We start from the raw sequence: 16,276 nt of genomic DNA on the forward strand, positions 1-16,276 counted from the left end.
TGTCTAAAAGATGTACATATCTTAATTTAGAAAAATATTGCTAAAAAATGCTACCATCATCTGACAATACAGGGTTTCCTTCACAACCCTTTTCCTTCCTTTCCTTTTACAAACCTTCAATTTGGAAAAAACATAATGTATGCAAAGCACAATAAAATGCAATAAAATGAAGTCTACCTATACATCTTTGTGCCAGAAACAGCCCAGAAATGTGTTAGTGGGTTTGGTTTATCTCACACAGGATTTAATCCCATTTTGAGTCTGCATTTAAACTTGTTAGTTTTCACCTAAAAATCCAAATATTTCGATTCTGGGAAGTGACCAAATTGGCAGGCAGTGTTGGGCCTGCGTCTCCCACTGCTTCCTGAGGCCTTGTATCTGCTCCATCTGTCACCCGGCACTGTTACGTTTCTTGTAGAGGGAAATTCTCCACACTCAAGTCACTCTCACACACAGTAATACAGAAGAAAGCCCAAGAGGGACGTGTTTAAAGAAAAATGGGAGAGAGCACCTGTCTTTGTAGAAAGCAAGAATATTCCAGAATGTTTAGTATCTGTGTCAAAAACCCGTTTTTACCTTCCTCTCTGACCCTTGTGGGTATTTGAGCAGGTGACCCCGGGCCCAGAGTGGGTGATAGTCTGAGGGGGACTTTTGCCATTCCAGGGACTGGTGGTTTTGTGGGTTCTGTGTGTTATGGACTGAACTGTGACCCCCAGAACTCACACTGCAGCCCTAACATGACTGTATCTGGAGACAGGGTCTATCAGTTCAGTTCAGTGGCTCAGTCGTGTCCAACTCTGCGACCCCATGAATCACAGCACGCCAGGCCTCCCTGTCCATCACCAACTCCCGGAGTTCACTCAGACTCACGTCCATCGAGTCAGTGATGCCATCCAGCCATCTCATCCTCTGTTGTCCCCTTCTCCTCCTGCCCCCAATCCCTCCCAGCATCAGAGTCTTTTCCAGTGAGTCAACTCTTCGCATGAGGTGGCCAAAGTACTGGAGTTTCAGCTTTAGCATCATTCCCTCCAAAGAAATCCCAGGGCTGATCTCCTTTAGAATGGACTGGTTGGATCTCCTTGCAGTCCAAGGGACTCTCAAGAGTCTTCTCCAACACCACAGTTCAAAAGCATCAATTCTTCGGCGCTCAGCCTTCACAGTCCAACTCTCACATCCATACATGACCACAGGAAAAACTATAGCCTTGACTAGACAGGGTCTATAGGAGGTAATTAATATGAAAAGAAGAGAGAGAGCACCTTTTCTTCCTACCAAGTGAGGGCACAGAGGAGGCACCATCCATGAGCCAAGAGGAGAGTCTTCACCAGGAACCAAATCTGCTGACACCTTAATCTTGGACTTCCTGCCTCCAGAACTGCGAGATATAAGTGTCTGTTGATTAAGCCCCCTGTCTCTGGTATTCTGTTATGGCAGCCCAGCAGATTCTAACACTGTGTTTTTCCCAAGAGAAGCATGTGAATCATCACCCTGTCCTGAGCCACAACTGAGCCGACCTTGAACAGGAGACTTTCCAGACTTGACTTTACATCTCCACGGGTGAGGATTTCCAAGCACGCCTGGTGGTCCTTGAGTCCCTTCCTCCAGACTCCAGCCTTTCTCCGTGAATCTGTATCCTTTGCATCCTTCATGCTTTGCACACCTGTTGTCACTCATCTGCTTCTCATTTAACTTGCTGACTTCAGGGAAAAGACACTTTCAAATGCTCGGTGGTTTGAGGTGTAAATGGTATCTCCTGCCTTCCTGTTACAGAGAAGGCAATGGCACCCCATTCCAGTACTCTTGCCTGGAAAATCCCATGGATGGAGGAGCTTGGAGGGCTGCAGTCCATGGGGTCACTAAGAGTCAGACACAGCTGAAGCAACTTAGCAGCAGCAGCAGCCTCCCTGTTAACTGATGAATCCTCTTTTGTGTCTAAAATTTCACGATGGAACCAAAACAGAGCCAGACTCCAAGGAGAGATTTCATAGTATTGCACAGCACACTCTTATTCTTCATCCTTCCTGTTAATGAAGATAATAACAAAACATTTGCTGTTCACTGAGTGCTCCTGTGTTTCAGTCTAGGGCAAAATATTTTAATGTATTCTGTCATTTAATTCTATTATAGTAAGTATCCTCTAAGAAATAGGTACCATTAACCCCCATTTAATAGGTACCATTAACCCCCATTTATATTATTGTCAGAATTAAGGTTTTTTTTTTTCTTTTTAAATTTTTATTTATTTTTGGCTGTGCTGGGTCTTTGTTGCTGGGCACAGGTTTTCTCTAGTTGGGGCGAGCAAAGGTTACTCTTCATTGCAGCTCAAGGGATTCTCATCGCGGTGGTTTCTGGTACCAAGCACCAGCTCCAGGCACGTGGGTTTAGTGGTTGCAGCCCACAGGCTTAGTTGCCTCACGGCATGTGGAACCTTACCAGACCAGGTTTTGAACCTGTGTCCCCTGCATTGGCAGGCAAATTCTTAACCACTGGACTATCAGGGAAGTCCTGGAATCAAGTTGGTGATGAGGTTGGGCAACAGAGTTCAGTGTCTAAAGAACAGATTCCACCCACTTATTTATTTGATTTCTCAGCAAATAGTTACTGAGCCTCTACCATTAGTATATGCTAAGCAGATCTACTTAGTGTGTTGAGAAAACTAGAGGGGCCCTGCTTGGGCAGCTCAAAGGAGAATCTTGGGACAAGACTAGAGTCTTCCAAGAAATAGCTTGCATATGTACTCTGAGTCAAAGCTTCAATTACCTGGGTGGCATTCAAGTTTACCTTTACAAGAGTGTTCTAAGGAGCAGAGTCTGAAGCACACTTGCCCGAGTTTGTCTTGGCTCTTACACTTTCCTAGCTGTGTGGCCTTAGGCAGGGGTCTGCACCTCTCTGAGCCTCAGTTTACTTAACTAAAATGTGGGTCACAATGATGTTTACATGATTGTCATTGTGAGGATTTAAGTAAGTAAAAACATGAGCTCCATGGACTTAGGAAGTACTTAAAAAACCTTAGGTTTTATTGTTAGCTTGCAAAGGTCTTAGAAAAAGTATAACAAAACACTAATTACATATCAGTTTTGGAAAACTGTGGTTCTCTGATGACTGTCTGATATAGTTGAATTATGGACTGTAGCCTGGCAGGCTCCTCTGTACATGAATTCTCCAGGTCAGAATACTGGAGTGGGTAGCCATCCCCTTCTCCAGGGGATCCTCCCAGCCCAGGGATTGACCCCAGGTCTCCCGCATTGCAGGTGAATTCTTTACTGTTTGAGCCACCAGGGAAGCCCAGGAATACTGCAGTGGGTATCCTATCCCTTCTCCAGTGGATCTTCCCAACCCAGGAATCAAACTGGGGTCTCCTGCATTGCATGCAGATTCTTTACCATCTGAGCTACCAGGGAAGCCCATAAAAAAACGCCCATCACGTATCAAGTTTTGAAAACTGTAGTTCTCTGACGACTCAGAGAATTCAGTAGGATTAGGTAAACTGTTTGACTTGTACTGAGTTGTTGGCCCTTAGTTATTTGGGCTTTGGGAAATTGCTAGCACAGATGACTCAGACCCACAGAGAGCTGGGTCACAGACCATCTCTTCCCAGCCATAATTAAGTCGTAGGAGTAAGTCTGAGCTGAACCAGTGCCCAGTATGTGACAATGGACTGTGTGCCACCTGTCGGAAGATGATCTCCCCCTCTGTCTTCAGAGAAGGGCGTGTGTACCTTTCACGTGTGTGTACCTCACGTGTTGTTGGCCTGCTTCCACGACTGTGAGGCTGCCATTTTATTTATTTATTTTTAATATCTATTTATTTATTCGGCTATGCTGGGTCTTAGGTGTGGCATGTGGGATCTAGTTCCCCCACCAGGAACTGAACCCAGGGCCCCTGCATTGGAAGGGCAGAGTCTTAGCCACTGGACTACAAGAGAAGTCCTATGGCTCGCATTTTAAATCGAACTGTTTTGTAAACTCCATAAATGGTATGAAAACAAGCTACATTTATAAGTGTAAATAGTTATATGTGATTATAGATACATGTGCAGCAATAAATACTTTTCCTTTAGACTCTACATGGTGCTTGGCACTTTAATGAATTGTGAACCTCTTACAGGAACACCACGGCCCCAGGTATCTGAGATCCACAAATCTGGAGGCCTGCAAGCTTCATCCCAGTATGGTTGCAGGTCATGAGCTGGTGTTTATGGAGCATCTGTTACATGCTAGACATCATCAGAGGGCCTTTACAAGCTCAATCTCATCGAATCCCATCTGTCATCTCTCAGAAGCTGGAGCTATAACAATCCCCATTTTACAGATGAGGTAAAAGGTAAGGCTTACCCAGTTACTAAGTGGCAGAGCCAGGATCTGAAGCACTGGTTTGGGTGTATGTCAGTGTAGGTCCAAATTCATACTGGTGTACTGGTGTGCATTGGTTATGGAGTGAATGTGTGTCCCCCTCAAAATAGATTTAAGAAAGAAATCCTGGGCAAAGTAGAAATGTATCCTTTAAAACTCCGTTGGCTGCAGTCACTGAAAACTGCCCAGAGAAGAGAGGACCAGGACTATGTCAGTCAGGCCGTGGTCACCACATGGACTTTGCTGACTTGTGTGTATCTGGCCCCGAGGAGATGATACAAGACACAAGGCCAGGGCCCCGCAGCTAAGCAGGAGGCCATTAGAAACTGGAAGGTGTGGGGCAACGTTGAGGATGGTGGTGTCCCCACCCGTCTGCCCCTCCAGACAGAGCCCAGCGTGTCTCTTCTGTTCTGCTCCTTTTCCCTGTTCTCTCTTCCTCCCCTGCTACATACCTCTGTGACTTGTTCAAATTTCCCCTTTCCACTCCCCGCTGAGGCTGACAGAATGGCAGGCTGCTTGTGCTCAGCCTGAGTGCCAGTGCTCTGGACCGCCCCACACCTTGGTTCTGGTTCCCTCCAAGAGCCTGGCTTTCCTGACCAGCAGTCCAAGATTGTAAGGGGAAAATGCAGCACATGTGGTCCTGCCTTGCTTGAAGCCCCACCACGAGGCTGCTCTGAATCTGGTGTCTTCCCTTAAAGAGGCGTCCCACTATGCAGGGGTGGTCCCCAGAAGCCAGGGGGTGGGCAGCCCAGCATCTTGTTCTGCCTGCGTACTCACAAGAAAAAATGGATGTTGGTTGTAGCGGGGGAAGTGGAACGTGAGCGAAAATGGAAAATGTGAGAATGAAGTGGATGGAAAGAAGGAAGCCAGTGGAAGGTGCTAGGCCTGGGGATGCCAGTGCTGAAGGACTCAGGGTCGTCTGGTGGTTAGTCAATGATTTTATGGAGCTCTTACTACTCACCGCCAGGCACACAAGCCTCACCGTGATCCTCTACCTGCTCAGAGCTCCCTATCTGCCTACACTTCCCTCCTCCAAGCTCCACAGGGACACAGGTGACTGTCCAGTTCACCTCCTGTTCATGGTGCCTGCAGAGCAGAGCCCAATAAATACATATTTGTTGATCAAATTAACAAATGAAGAAATAAGCAGTTGAAAACCAAGATGCACCAAACAAGTAATTTTGTCAGTCTTCATCTTCCAGCCTCTAAAATTGGGGTTGAACTAAGATACCTGAGTTCCAGCCTCACCCCAGCTCTGCACCTACTGGTTGTGTGTGTCTTTGGGCAGGTCACTGACCCTCTGCACCTGTGTGTGTTGTTGCTGTTTAGTTGCTAAGTTGGCTAAGTTGTGTCCAACTCTTTGGCGACCCCATGGACTGTAGCCCTCCAGGCTCCTCTGTCTGGGTTTTCCCAGGCAAGAATATTGGAGTGGGTTCCCATTTTCTCCTCCAGGGGATCTTCCCGACCCAGGGATCAAACCCAGGTCCCCTGCATTGCAGCAGGTTCTTTACCGTTCTTGCCACCAGGGAAGCCCTGCACCTGTTTACTGACCTTATAAAACAGGGATAATAAAACCACCTTTGTTTCAAAGAGGAACCGATTTAATAATTACAAAGCATTTAGAACAGAGCCTGGCATATACATTGTACTGTGTAAGTAAAACAGTAAATTTCCAGGGTCCCCTCCACCTCGAGACTTTCTCAGGTCGGGGGCAGTGGTAGAACGAAAGCTGGGAGGATGGCCAAGTAGGTGGGTAGCCTCTGGAGCACTCACACATGCGCACTGAAGGTGCAGGGCTGTTATCGCCTACAATGCCTACTGGAGTGGATAGCCTATCCCTTCTCCAGTGGACCCAGGAACCGGGGTTCCCTGCACTGCAGGCGGATTCTTGACCAGCTGAGCTACCAGGGAAGCCCACAGCGCCTCGCAGGACCATTCTAACCCAGGGCGTGGCTTAACCGGGGGAGGACTACATTACCCACAGTGCATCCCGCCGGGCCTGAGTTCAGTTCTGTCGTCTCCGACTCTGCGACCCCCGTGGACCGCCGACCGCCAGGTTTCTCTGAACTGAGCGGGTCCCACCTCGCGGAGCAGAGTCGCTACGTAGTTCGTTTCTTTGCGTGCAAGTCGGTTCAGCCAATAGTGAAAGGGCTGCGTTACCGAAAATGCCTCCCTTTGGCCCGCCCTCCAAGACCCATTCCCATTCAACAGCGAGCTGGAACGAGCGAGGACTACGTTACCCATAATGCTTCCCGTGGCCGCCCCTCGCGGCCTTGCTCTCCAGCTCGACGCGCGGCTCAGCCAATGGTCGCTTCTGAGCGTCTGGGTCTGTGATGCACGGATGCTGGTCCTAGTTTCTGGACCGCCTAGACCTCCGTACCCACTGTTCCACTCCGGTTCCACCCCGCAGCACCGGCTCGCCGCTAGCTCCCCACGAGTCGCAGCGCTGTCGGTGAGTGCGGACGCAGGGTCCCCGCTCGAGCCTCTCTGTCCGCGGCGCTTGATGGAGCGTGGTTCGTGTTCGGCCTCTGTCTTAGCTGTCCCTCTTGCTGAAGGGGCGAGACGGGAAAGCGGGTCGGCCAGGGAGCCCTGACCCTGTCAAGACACTGGAGGGAGAGGGGCTGTGGTGGGGCTCGTGGAGCCCGAAATCCGGGTTCAGGTTGGGATGCAATCTAAGCCCGCCTGGGCAGAGAGGTCCCAGATTCTCATTACATTTTCAAAGGACCTCGTCCAAAAATGGCAAACTGTGAAAATGAAAACAGCGTTTCTCGAATTCTGACCGCGTTCCAAACTCTGTTAAAGAAAACCCTTTTAAAACATCCTGTTTAGTCCTCTCAGCAACCTCCTCTTTCACTTGAAGAACTGAGACCCAGAGATTAAGAAATTCTCCTGGGAATTATGGGGTTAGTCGTGAAGACAGGTTGATCTACTTTAACTTTTTCTTTTGCCAATAAGGGGGAGTTGGCCTTGGGGCCAGGGCAGGGGCTTATGGGCGCAGACGCTTATCCAACCTCTGTGCTGCACCCCATATGAGTTTAACTGTCTCTCCACAGAGACCTGAAAACATCTTTCCCAGTGTCTGGCCAGAGGTGCAGGGAGAGACAGGCGTTATCTCCAGGCCGGAGAAAGGGCAAGGGCTGCCAGGAGCAATGGCGACCTCTCCCGGCCCCCAGCCTCTGGCTCCCCTGGAGCAGGATGAGGGTGATATCCTCGTTGTCAAAGTGGAGGACGACTACTGCTGGGAAGAGGAGCCCTCCCTGGAGGCGGAAGACCCTAGCCCTGAAACCTTCCGCCAGCTCTTCCGGCTGTTCTGCTACCAGGAGGTGGCGGGACCTCGGGAGGCCCTGAGCCGCCTCTGGGAGCTCTGCTGCCGCTGGCTGAGGCCCGAGCTGCGCACCAAGGAGCAGATCCTGGAGCTGCTGGTGCTGGAGCAGTTCCTGACGGTGCTGCCGGGGGAGATCCAGGCCCGGGTGCGGGAGCAGCAGCCAGAGAGTGGTGAGGAGGCCGTGGTCCTCGTGGAAGGGCTGCAGCGGGAGCCCAGGAAGCAGAGGCCGCGGGTGAGGTGGGGGGCATTTGGGCCCTGAGGTGAGGAATTGGGGCCCTGCTCCTGAGGTCTGCATTTGTAGGTTCCATGGGCTCTGGGCTGACACTGAAGAAGGTAGCTGCAGTTTCCCAGCCGTGGCTAGTGTGCATGCATCTGTTGTTTCACCACTGTTGTCCCAGTCGCCCTTTCTGAGCTATATGGTTCGGTTCCTTAACACCATCCCAACATACACAGGTTTTGATGGGAGGGAGGCTGGAGGCCTTTTAAGGCTGGACCTTGAGAGTTGAAAAGATTCCCAAAGAGGGAGGAGCCCTGGGAAGAAAGACCAGGTGCTGATGGGTGCCCTGGTTGGAGCCCCAGTGTCTCCAGAGCCATACCATTCAATACAGTAGCCACCATGTGTGGTTTTTCTCATAGTTAAATAAAATAGAAAATAAATTTGTAGGTTGTACTTTACCACCTTCCAGAGGCTCAGTCATCACGTGTGGCCAAGTGCTACTTGCTGGACAAGGATAGCACAGATATGGGGCACTTCCATCATCATGGAACATTCTCCAGAGAGCACCACTCTTGAGCACTCTCCTCCTCCTCAGCAAATTTGGGGAGTAGTGGGGAGTCTCTTACAAATCTCTTCTGCTTGGGTCAGATTGATTCCTTCTGACTAGATACTTGGCAGACTCCGCAGGTCACCTTTCTTCCCGTGGCAGTGCCATTGGCTGCACACTGCTGTTCTTTTGCATCTGTCAAAAGAGAGCAGCACCCACCCCACCACCAAAAAAAAAACAAACCCTGACCACAAGGTGAGTCGAATGCAATAAGCAAATCCTGCCTTGAGATGGCCAACAGGAATCCAGGAGCCCTTCTCAGACCCCTGGCAGCCTGGGCGCCTGGGGTCCCTGGCACGGGCTTTCCTCTGCCACTGTGCGCCGTCACCTCCGGGTGACAGAGCTGTGAAATGTTAAGCCTGGGATAGGGTCCCTGGTGCTTGTTTCACAGTTCCCCAGGGACATCTCTTGTCCTTGGTACGGTTACGGAGGTCAGTGCACTCTGAGACCCAAGTTCGTCTGATTCACCTTCCTTGGAATTAGGAGGTAGATGGTTCCAGAGGGCTTGGAGATGACCTTAAGAAGTGGAACAAGTGCAGTAATTCAGACTTCCAAGACAAAAGCTGATTAGGGGCTTCCTGGCTCAGTCCTTTCAGGAACACTCACGGAAGGGAGGAAGGGTGAGAGTGTGCTACGGTGTGATGGAGCGAGATGCAGAGTTTCAGGAGTGGAGCAGGCCTCCCCTTCCCCAGCTTGGAAGCCTGACCTCTTCCTGGGTCACTGGCCTTCTCCCTGGGGGCTGGCTGAAGGGCAGCACATGGATGGTTGCAGAGGCCGTCAGACTGAACAAGGCGGCCCAGTGATGAGGCAGAGCCTGGGACCAGGGTGCCCACGATGAAGGGTGGGGCACCTGTGGGCACCCCCAGCCTCCTGGGAGCTGGTGGGCAGATCTCTGTCTGTTGTAGGATCCAGAGTTACTCCCTAATGACACGCTGTCCCATGGGACAGAGGAGTGGTTCTCAAAACACCAGGTGGAAGCCCAGCCAGAGGAGCTGTCCCTGGGGGAACGGGCTCAGCACTCCAGCCAGCCGCCCCTAGCCCAGCTGAGCCACAGGCCAAGAGGAGGCCCCTCGCTCTGGCCAAACAGGGGTGAGTAGCTGCCCCTCTCGAGGAAAGTGTAGCCTTGCACCCAGGAAGGGAAAGGGGAAGGACTGTGGCTGGTCAGACCTGCGTGCCTGTGGGCTGGGCGGGCTCCCTGCAGGTGAGTGTCCATGAGGGGTGGCTGGACCTGTCCCGCCTTCGCTGCTGTGGCCACGGGTGGGTGACTCTGTACTCTCTCCCCAGGCCCTGCAGCTTCACAGCATCAGGAGACAGCAGCCCTGGCCACATCCTTCCTTTCAGCCTGGTCCCAGGTGAACAGCTTCCCACTCTGCAGCATCCCCGTGCATCCCACGCCCTTGTTACAGGCACGCTTCTCTCAAGTGGTCAGGTCTGTGGGTTTTTGAGGCAGACTTTCACCCCCTGGGAAGTCTTACCTGCTCTCAGATGCCACCTGAATATCAGGTTTGTGCTGGAGGATTCTGCGGTCCCAGTGGTAAGCTTGGGCAACCGCTTCAAACCAGCTGTATGTTAAAATCTCCTAGGATCAGGGTAAAATTAGAGAATTTTCCCCCAGACCTGGCCTGACATCCTAATCTCCTTTGTTTCAGTAACAGCTCTGTTGAGATATAATTCACATACCATGCAATTTACCCATTTAAAGTATACAGTGTTTAGTATATTTACACAATCACATTTTAGAACATTTTAATCACCTCCCCAAAATACCCCCCACCCATTAGCAGTCACTCTCCATTTCCTCTCCCTTAGCCCCTGGCAGCCCCCAGTCTCTCTGTGCATTTGCCTCTTCTGGATGTTGTTTGCTTGGGTGTTAATTGTGCTTCCAGGTAACTCTCATGCTAGACTTGGGTACCACTGGCCTAGAGGCATCCTGAAGTCCCCAGGTCACCCCATTCAGGTCTTGGGGCTGGCTTGAGCTGAGGCAGGGCGGGCTAACTTGTGAACCCGAATAGTGTCAGCTCCAGTGGGTGAGATCTCAGCAGACGCAGCTGCTCCCCGCAGCATGTCTGTTCATGGTCCCTGGCCCTGCGGCACTGGCACGGAGCTTAGTGGTGACAGTGTCCTGAAAAGCAGGGTCCAGCCGTGCCTGAGCTGAGCTTCGGAGGAGGGAGTGGATAACAGCATGCAGAAAGGGAAAGGGTGGGAAGGGAAAAAGGCGGGGGAAGCAGGACCTTCCATCATCACACGAGAGGAGGGGACGGGCGAGCCCACCAGGCTGGCCCCGCCTGCAGGAGCAGGGGCATTGAGTCAGCAAGCTGCGTTCCCGCAGGTGCCGGTGACCTTGGAGGACGTGGCCGTGTACCTGTCCCAGGAGGAGTGGGGCTGCCTGGACCTGGCTCAGCAGGACCACAGCTGCGACGTGCTGCTGGAGGATGCAGGTGCCGTGGGGAGACGCTGTCAGACGCCGTGCTGTGTCCCAGAGTGGGCAAGTCTCTGGGAGGGTGCCACTTCCTTTGGGCTTATTGGGGGTGTGTGTTGGTCTCCAGAACCCGAGGCCCCTGGCCACCTCCCTGTTCAGCACTTTCCCTGGCTCCCGCCACCTTTAGGAGCTGCTCTGGCAGTTCTCAAACTTTAGTGGCCTGAAGAATCCCTGGAGAGGCTGTGAACAGTAGGGACTCGTGGGCCTTGTGCCCAGGGGATGGCTGTGTGAGTCAGGGCTGCTCCCTGGCGAGTCTGCTAAGCAGCCGCTGCATGCAGCCTGCACTGCCAGGGCCACCAGGTGTCCCGTTGGTCCCCGCCTGCATCGAGGGCAGCGTAGCGCTTGCCCCGTCTCAGGCAGATGCCCAGAGCCGCCCTGGGTGCCTTCTTTTCCTCTTCCACCACACGGCTTGTCCAGTGTCAGTTCAGCCTCTGTGCCACCCTTGGCCCCTGTGGGCAGGGCTTCTCTTGACCAGGCGCTGGCTGTCCACGGCCTTTCCTCCCCACCCCATGCTGTCCCTTCTCAGCTGCCCTGCTGCTCTTGACACTTGTTTTCTTCCTGAGATGTTTTCTAAAGGAGTTGAGACCCTGCTTTGTATCAGTTGGAGTTCTCCAGAGAGAAAGAACTATTAGGATGTGTGTGTACGGAGAGATTTATTTTAAGGAATTGGCTCTCATGATTGTGGTGGCTGGCAAGTCTGAAATTTGTACAGCAAGCCAGCTGGCTGGAAACCCAGGTAGGACTTCTAGGCTGCCATCTGGAGGCAGAATTTCTTCTCCAGGAAACCTCAAGTTTTGCTCTAAAGGCCTTCAGCTGATTTGGTGAGGCCCACCCTCAGTGTGGAGGGTAATCTGCTCTATTTGTAGTCATCTGATTATAGATACTAATTACGTCTACAAAATAATCTCCATAGCAACACCTAGACTGGTATTTAGGGAATTCTCTGGTGGCCAATGTGGTTAGGGCTCTGTGCTTTCACTGCCAACAGTCCCTGGTTGGGGAACTAAGATCCTGCAAGCCCCATGGCCAGGAAAAAAAAAAGCTTGCTAGCTTGGTATATAACCAGACGGTGACACCATAGCCTGGCTGGGTTGGCACAGAAAATTAATGATCAAATACTTTCATTTATATCCTCACTTTTCCCAAACTAACTGTGTACACAACGAGTAGAGATGAAACTTGTCCATTGCCGAGAACGCTGGCCTGCTGGGTGTGCAGCTTGCTGCCCCACCTCTCTCTGCCTCTGTGGTGTCTGCCTCCTGCGTGTTTTGTAACTCTTGGCCGTTTTCCCTCGGTTATGGTGACACCCTGACACCTCAGGGCACCTGGTTTCCCTCCCAGAGTCAGGGAGAGCCGTTGGCCGTGTTTCCTCACTCACTTCCTCCTCTCCGAGCAGCTAGTCTGCACAGAAGCAGAGCGCCTCCCTGTCTTTCAAGGTATTGAGCTTGTTCTCAGGTCACCCCTGACACCCCTTTGCCCTCACGAGGAGGAGGTTGTTGCAGTCCCATGTTCCGTCCCGGCCACACTCACATCCTCTCTTCTCTTTCTCCACGAGCAGGACTCCCCACGCCCGGGCCCTGTCTGACTGCCCTGCAGGGGCAAGGAGAAGACCCGCGGGACCCAGCTCAAGCAGCCTCGGGGCCAAGGGAGGTCTCTGGTGGAGCCAGTTCAGGTAAGGCATCTGCGAGGAGATGGGATCCCAGATGAAAATCTCCCTTCTCCTGGGCTGAGACCTTGGTGACTGTGTCTGTGGGCTTTAAGCTCAAGGGCTTAGAGCAAGTGTTGGCAGGCTTTTTCCAAAAAGGGCCAGAAGTGAACAGGTTTTAGGGACCATGCAGTCTCCTTTGCAGTCGATGCCTCAGCTCCACCGTCCTGGTGCAAAAGCAGCCACAGATGGTACAAAAAGACACGGGCGTGTGTGTGAAACTTCCCTTGCAAAGACGGACTGAGCCCCGCCTGAAGGGAAGGCGAGGGGAGACGGGGGCTTTAGGGGCTCGAGAGGCACGCCCTCAGGGTCGCAGGAGAGAGTCCTCCCAGCTCAGCTGGGACAGTGTGCTGCACGCAGGTGCGACGGGGAGCCTGGTCCCGGGGAAGACATGAGGGGCCGAGTGTCGCCCGGCCAGCAGAGCTCGCTCTCCGGGGCCTACACTGTGGGTGGAATTGCAGTCATATGGTCACTTGGTGTGACCATCTGAGGAGCTGCCAGACTCAGTTCTCTGTAAAAGCTCTCCCCAAAGGCCAGGGCTGTGGTTCTGTCATGTCTCAGTTATACAGACAAGGTGAACGTGAGCTCCAGCCCACGCTTGGCTTCCCCGATGAGCCATTGTGGAAACAGGAGGGGCCCAGGTGGGGGTTCAGGGGGTGGATGTTTCTCGGGGGGCCTATCCCTCCCCTGTTGAGTCATGGGCTTCCACATCCTCAAGTGTGGATGGGACCGTCACAGCCCCATCTCACAGGCCTTGATGAGTTACTGTGTGCTTCTGAGTGTCTGCCCGTGATTTTAGTTCCTGGAATCAAGCTCTGAGTGTTGTGTGCCCGAGGAAGGTGTGGAAGGGCACTTGAAGGCACTGCTATCATCTGCCTCACATGGGCCGCCCCGCCCCTGCCCGCCTTCTCCAAGCGTCCCTGTCCCTCCTCCCCTCCCCATGGAGCCCTCAGCCACTGTGCTCTCTCTGTCTCAGAGCGTGGGAGGCGATTGGAGGATGGCGAGGACTCTGGGGAGGACGCCTCGCTGAGCACAGCATGGGCCCAGGCACTCCCAGATCTGGGTCCGGGGCCCGGCCAGGCCAGACCTCAGCGGCCTCAGGACAGAGCGGGGCCCCTCGGGGTCCGGAAGCCACACACGTGCCCCGAGTGTGGCAAGGCCTTCCGCAAGACGTCGCACCTGACCAAGCACCAGCGCACGCACACGGGCGAGCGGCCCTACCAGTGCCAGGTGTGCGGGAAGCGCTTCGGCGACCGGTCCAACTGCAGCACGCACCAGCGGGTGCACACGGGTGAGAAGCCCTACGCCTGCGCCGAGTGCGGCAAGCGCTTCAGCCAGAGCTCCAGCCTGGTCATCCACCGCAGGACGCACACGGGCGAGCGGCCCTACCAGTGCCAGCTGTGCGGGAAGCGCTTCAACAACAGCTCGCACTTCAGCGCACACCGCAGGACACACACGGGCGAGAAGCCCCACACCTGCCCAGCCTGTGGTAGGGGCTTCCGCCGGGGCACTGACCTCCGCAAGCACCAGCGCACACATGGTGGGGAGCAGCCGCCACGCAGACCCCCAGGGCTCCAGGACACGCCCGGGGCCTGGGCCTGATCATTCGGGGAGCTGCAGGGTCGTTTCATTCCCGGAGTCCATCTCCGGGCGTCTTCAGACTCTCTTCCCGTGGCCCCAGTGTGAGCAGGAAGCCGCTGCAGGTGGATCAGGGTCCGGGGCTGCCATGAAGAACACACACGGGGGAGCACCTAACGGCAGCAGGAATTCTCAGGTCAGGGGCCAGAGTCTGAAGTCAAGGTGCCTGCGGGCTGCTCCTTCAGGAGGCTTGGGTGGGGTCCGTCTGCGCTCTCCTCCGGGCTTATGGCCACAGGGCTCTGCCACCACCTCCCTATCCCCTTCTGCATGTCTCCACATGTGCTCCTGTCTTGTAAGGGCGCTGTCATTGGATTTAGGGCACACTCAGTCCAGAACGACCTGATCTTAGCTCGTTACATCTACAAGGACCTGTTTCCAAGTGGGGTCCCTGCTAAGGCTCTGACTGTTAACTTGGGGGACACCCTTCAGCCCACTTGGGGGGAAGCCTTGGTGGCTGTGGCCTCTTGCAGCTTTACGTGTCCCCGTCCTCCAAGGGTTTCTCTTTCCTTCCAACCTCGCCACGCTTGCCAGGTGTAGCCCATGGGGGTTCTCCAGCATCACAGTGGTTGGGGGTTCCCCTCACAGATCCATGGCTGTTCTCTTGGATCCACGGCTGTTCTATTGGATGGGCGGCTGATGCGGGAATGCTTCCCTGAGGACCCTTCCTTCTAACCTCCCCTGCTTGCCGGGCAGTCTGGGGGTTTCCCCAGGAGAGGTGCCAGGGCTGCTGTTGTCCGGCCCAGGTGGCCATGTCCCAGGATGCAGGCTGGCCTTGGTTGCGCCACTTTGTCTTTCTGATGTGGTCATGCCTCTGATCGGTTCCCATCTGTGGCCTCACGCATGGCTGAGTGGCACAATAAGAGGCCTTATTTGCTGTTGTCATGAGTGAAGTGGTGGGGCAGCTCTGAAACCGCTGGGTTTCAGGATGTCCCATCCAATCACTAGACATACTGTTATTTTTCCACACACCCCACACACCCCGGGGGTGTGAGCTGCTCTCCTCTGTTCCCTTAATAAACAGCGTCTGTCAGTTGTCCTGGCACCTGGGCTCTGTCCTGCATGTTCACTGGGGCCACCCAGTTGAGGGATGGCCTCTCCCTTCTGGGCCAGCTTGTGGGGCACGTAGCGTCCACTCAGATCCAGCCACGTCAGTGTCGCCAACGGCCCACCCACCTGCCCCTCACAGACTCACTTCTCACATCCCGTCTGCTGCTGGAGGTAGCTGCCCTCTGCCAGGCCTGAGAGCTGGGCCAGTCCAGTGCCTGTTCCCTGACGTTCTCTGTCCTGTAACAGGACTTCACGTTCTAGATGGAGACTCAGACCTGGGAGCTTGAAGCACCTTGTCCAAGGGGCAGGACCCACTCTCAGCCCTCACCCTCCTGGCCTGCTGCTTCAGCAGTTAGCAGAGTTGAACCTGGGACAAAGATTTTGTTTTCTGTCACTGTTATGGAAACATCTTGAGTGAACTTACTGCCATTGAAAAGGGTAGAGAGAGTAGGGGAAATGGAATTTTAAAAACAGCCATTGCAGGACTTCCCTGGAAGTCTAGTGGTTAAGACTGCATGCTTTCACTGCAGGGGGCACAGGTTTGATCCCTGGTTGGGGAACCAAGATTCTGCTTGCTGCACAGTCTGGCCTTCTGCCTCCACCCCCACCCCCGCCCCAGTAGTTCTTGCTCTTGAGAACTAGTGACTGGTGGAGGCTGTGTGCCCAGTGCCTGAGCTATGACCGTGCTCTGTGCGCCTTGGAGTGGAGGGTGGGGGCCTCCGCAGCGAGGAGAGGGCCTGGGGGCCCCCGGTGATAGTAGTCTGGCTCCAGTCCCTGCAGGACAGGCTCACCGAGGCCTCGTGTGGCCTCGGAAGCCAGCTCACATCTGACTTGTAATAAAAATGCTCCTTGTTGTCAAGAATGGGGGCTGCTGGTGAGGCCCCCGTGGCAAGATCAAGTGGAGTC

General features: G+C 53.7%; 1 protein-coding gene and 1 long non-coding RNA gene across 8 annotated transcripts in view; one reads left to right on the forward strand and one right to left on the reverse strand.

Moving 5' to 3' along the window:
• The window catches only part of LOC147345488 (uncharacterized), a 19,015-nt gene extending 12,545 nt beyond the window's left edge, over positions 1 to 6,470 (reverse strand). Inside the window, exons 1-2 of one of the 5 annotated variants that reach the window (XR_015154829.1) lie at positions 6,331 to 6,466; positions 219 to 2,021 (exon numbers count right to left, since the gene is read on the reverse strand). This is a non-coding gene — a long non-coding RNA (uncharacterized LOC147345488). Of the gene's footprint in view, positions 1 to 218; positions 2,022 to 6,330 lie in introns of those variants that run through there. The other 4 variants (XR_015154828.1, XR_015154831.1, XR_015154832.1 and 1 more) reach the window with 4 other exon arrangements.
• Positions 1 to 15,365, forward strand: part of ZNF500 (zinc finger protein 500) — a 19,181-nt gene extending 3,816 nt beyond the window's left edge. Inside the window, exons 2-9 of one of the 3 annotated variants that reach the window (XM_086375956.1) lie at positions 1,468 to 1,557; positions 4,108 to 4,323; positions 7,406 to 7,909; positions 9,407 to 9,590; positions 9,786 to 9,853; positions 10,831 to 10,939; positions 12,539 to 12,652; positions 13,662 to 15,365. In XM_086375956.1, coding sequence (XP_086232082.1) covers positions 7,502 to 7,909; positions 9,407 to 9,590; positions 9,786 to 9,853; positions 10,831 to 10,939; positions 12,539 to 12,652; positions 13,662 to 14,287 — 1,509 coding nt within the window. In that variant the 5' untranslated portion in view covers positions 1,468 to 1,557; positions 4,108 to 4,323; positions 7,406 to 7,501 and the 3' untranslated portion in view covers positions 14,288 to 15,365. Of the gene's footprint in view, positions 1 to 1,467; positions 1,558 to 4,107; positions 4,324 to 6,556; positions 6,805 to 7,405; positions 7,910 to 9,406; positions 9,591 to 9,785; positions 9,854 to 10,830; positions 10,940 to 12,538; positions 12,653 to 13,661 lie in introns of those variants that run through there. The other 2 variants (XM_086375955.1, XM_086375954.1) reach the window with 2 other exon arrangements.
• Positions 15,366 to 16,276: the final 911 nt, after the last annotated feature.

The sequence above is a fragment of the Bos grunniens genome, chromosome 25, assembly GCF_055505025.1.
Source record: "Bos grunniens cultivar Pamir isolate PY7600 chromosome 25, Bosgru_T2T1.0, whole genome shotgun sequence".
Lineage (NCBI taxonomy): Eukaryota > Metazoa > Chordata > Mammalia > Artiodactyla > Bovidae > Bos > Bos grunniens.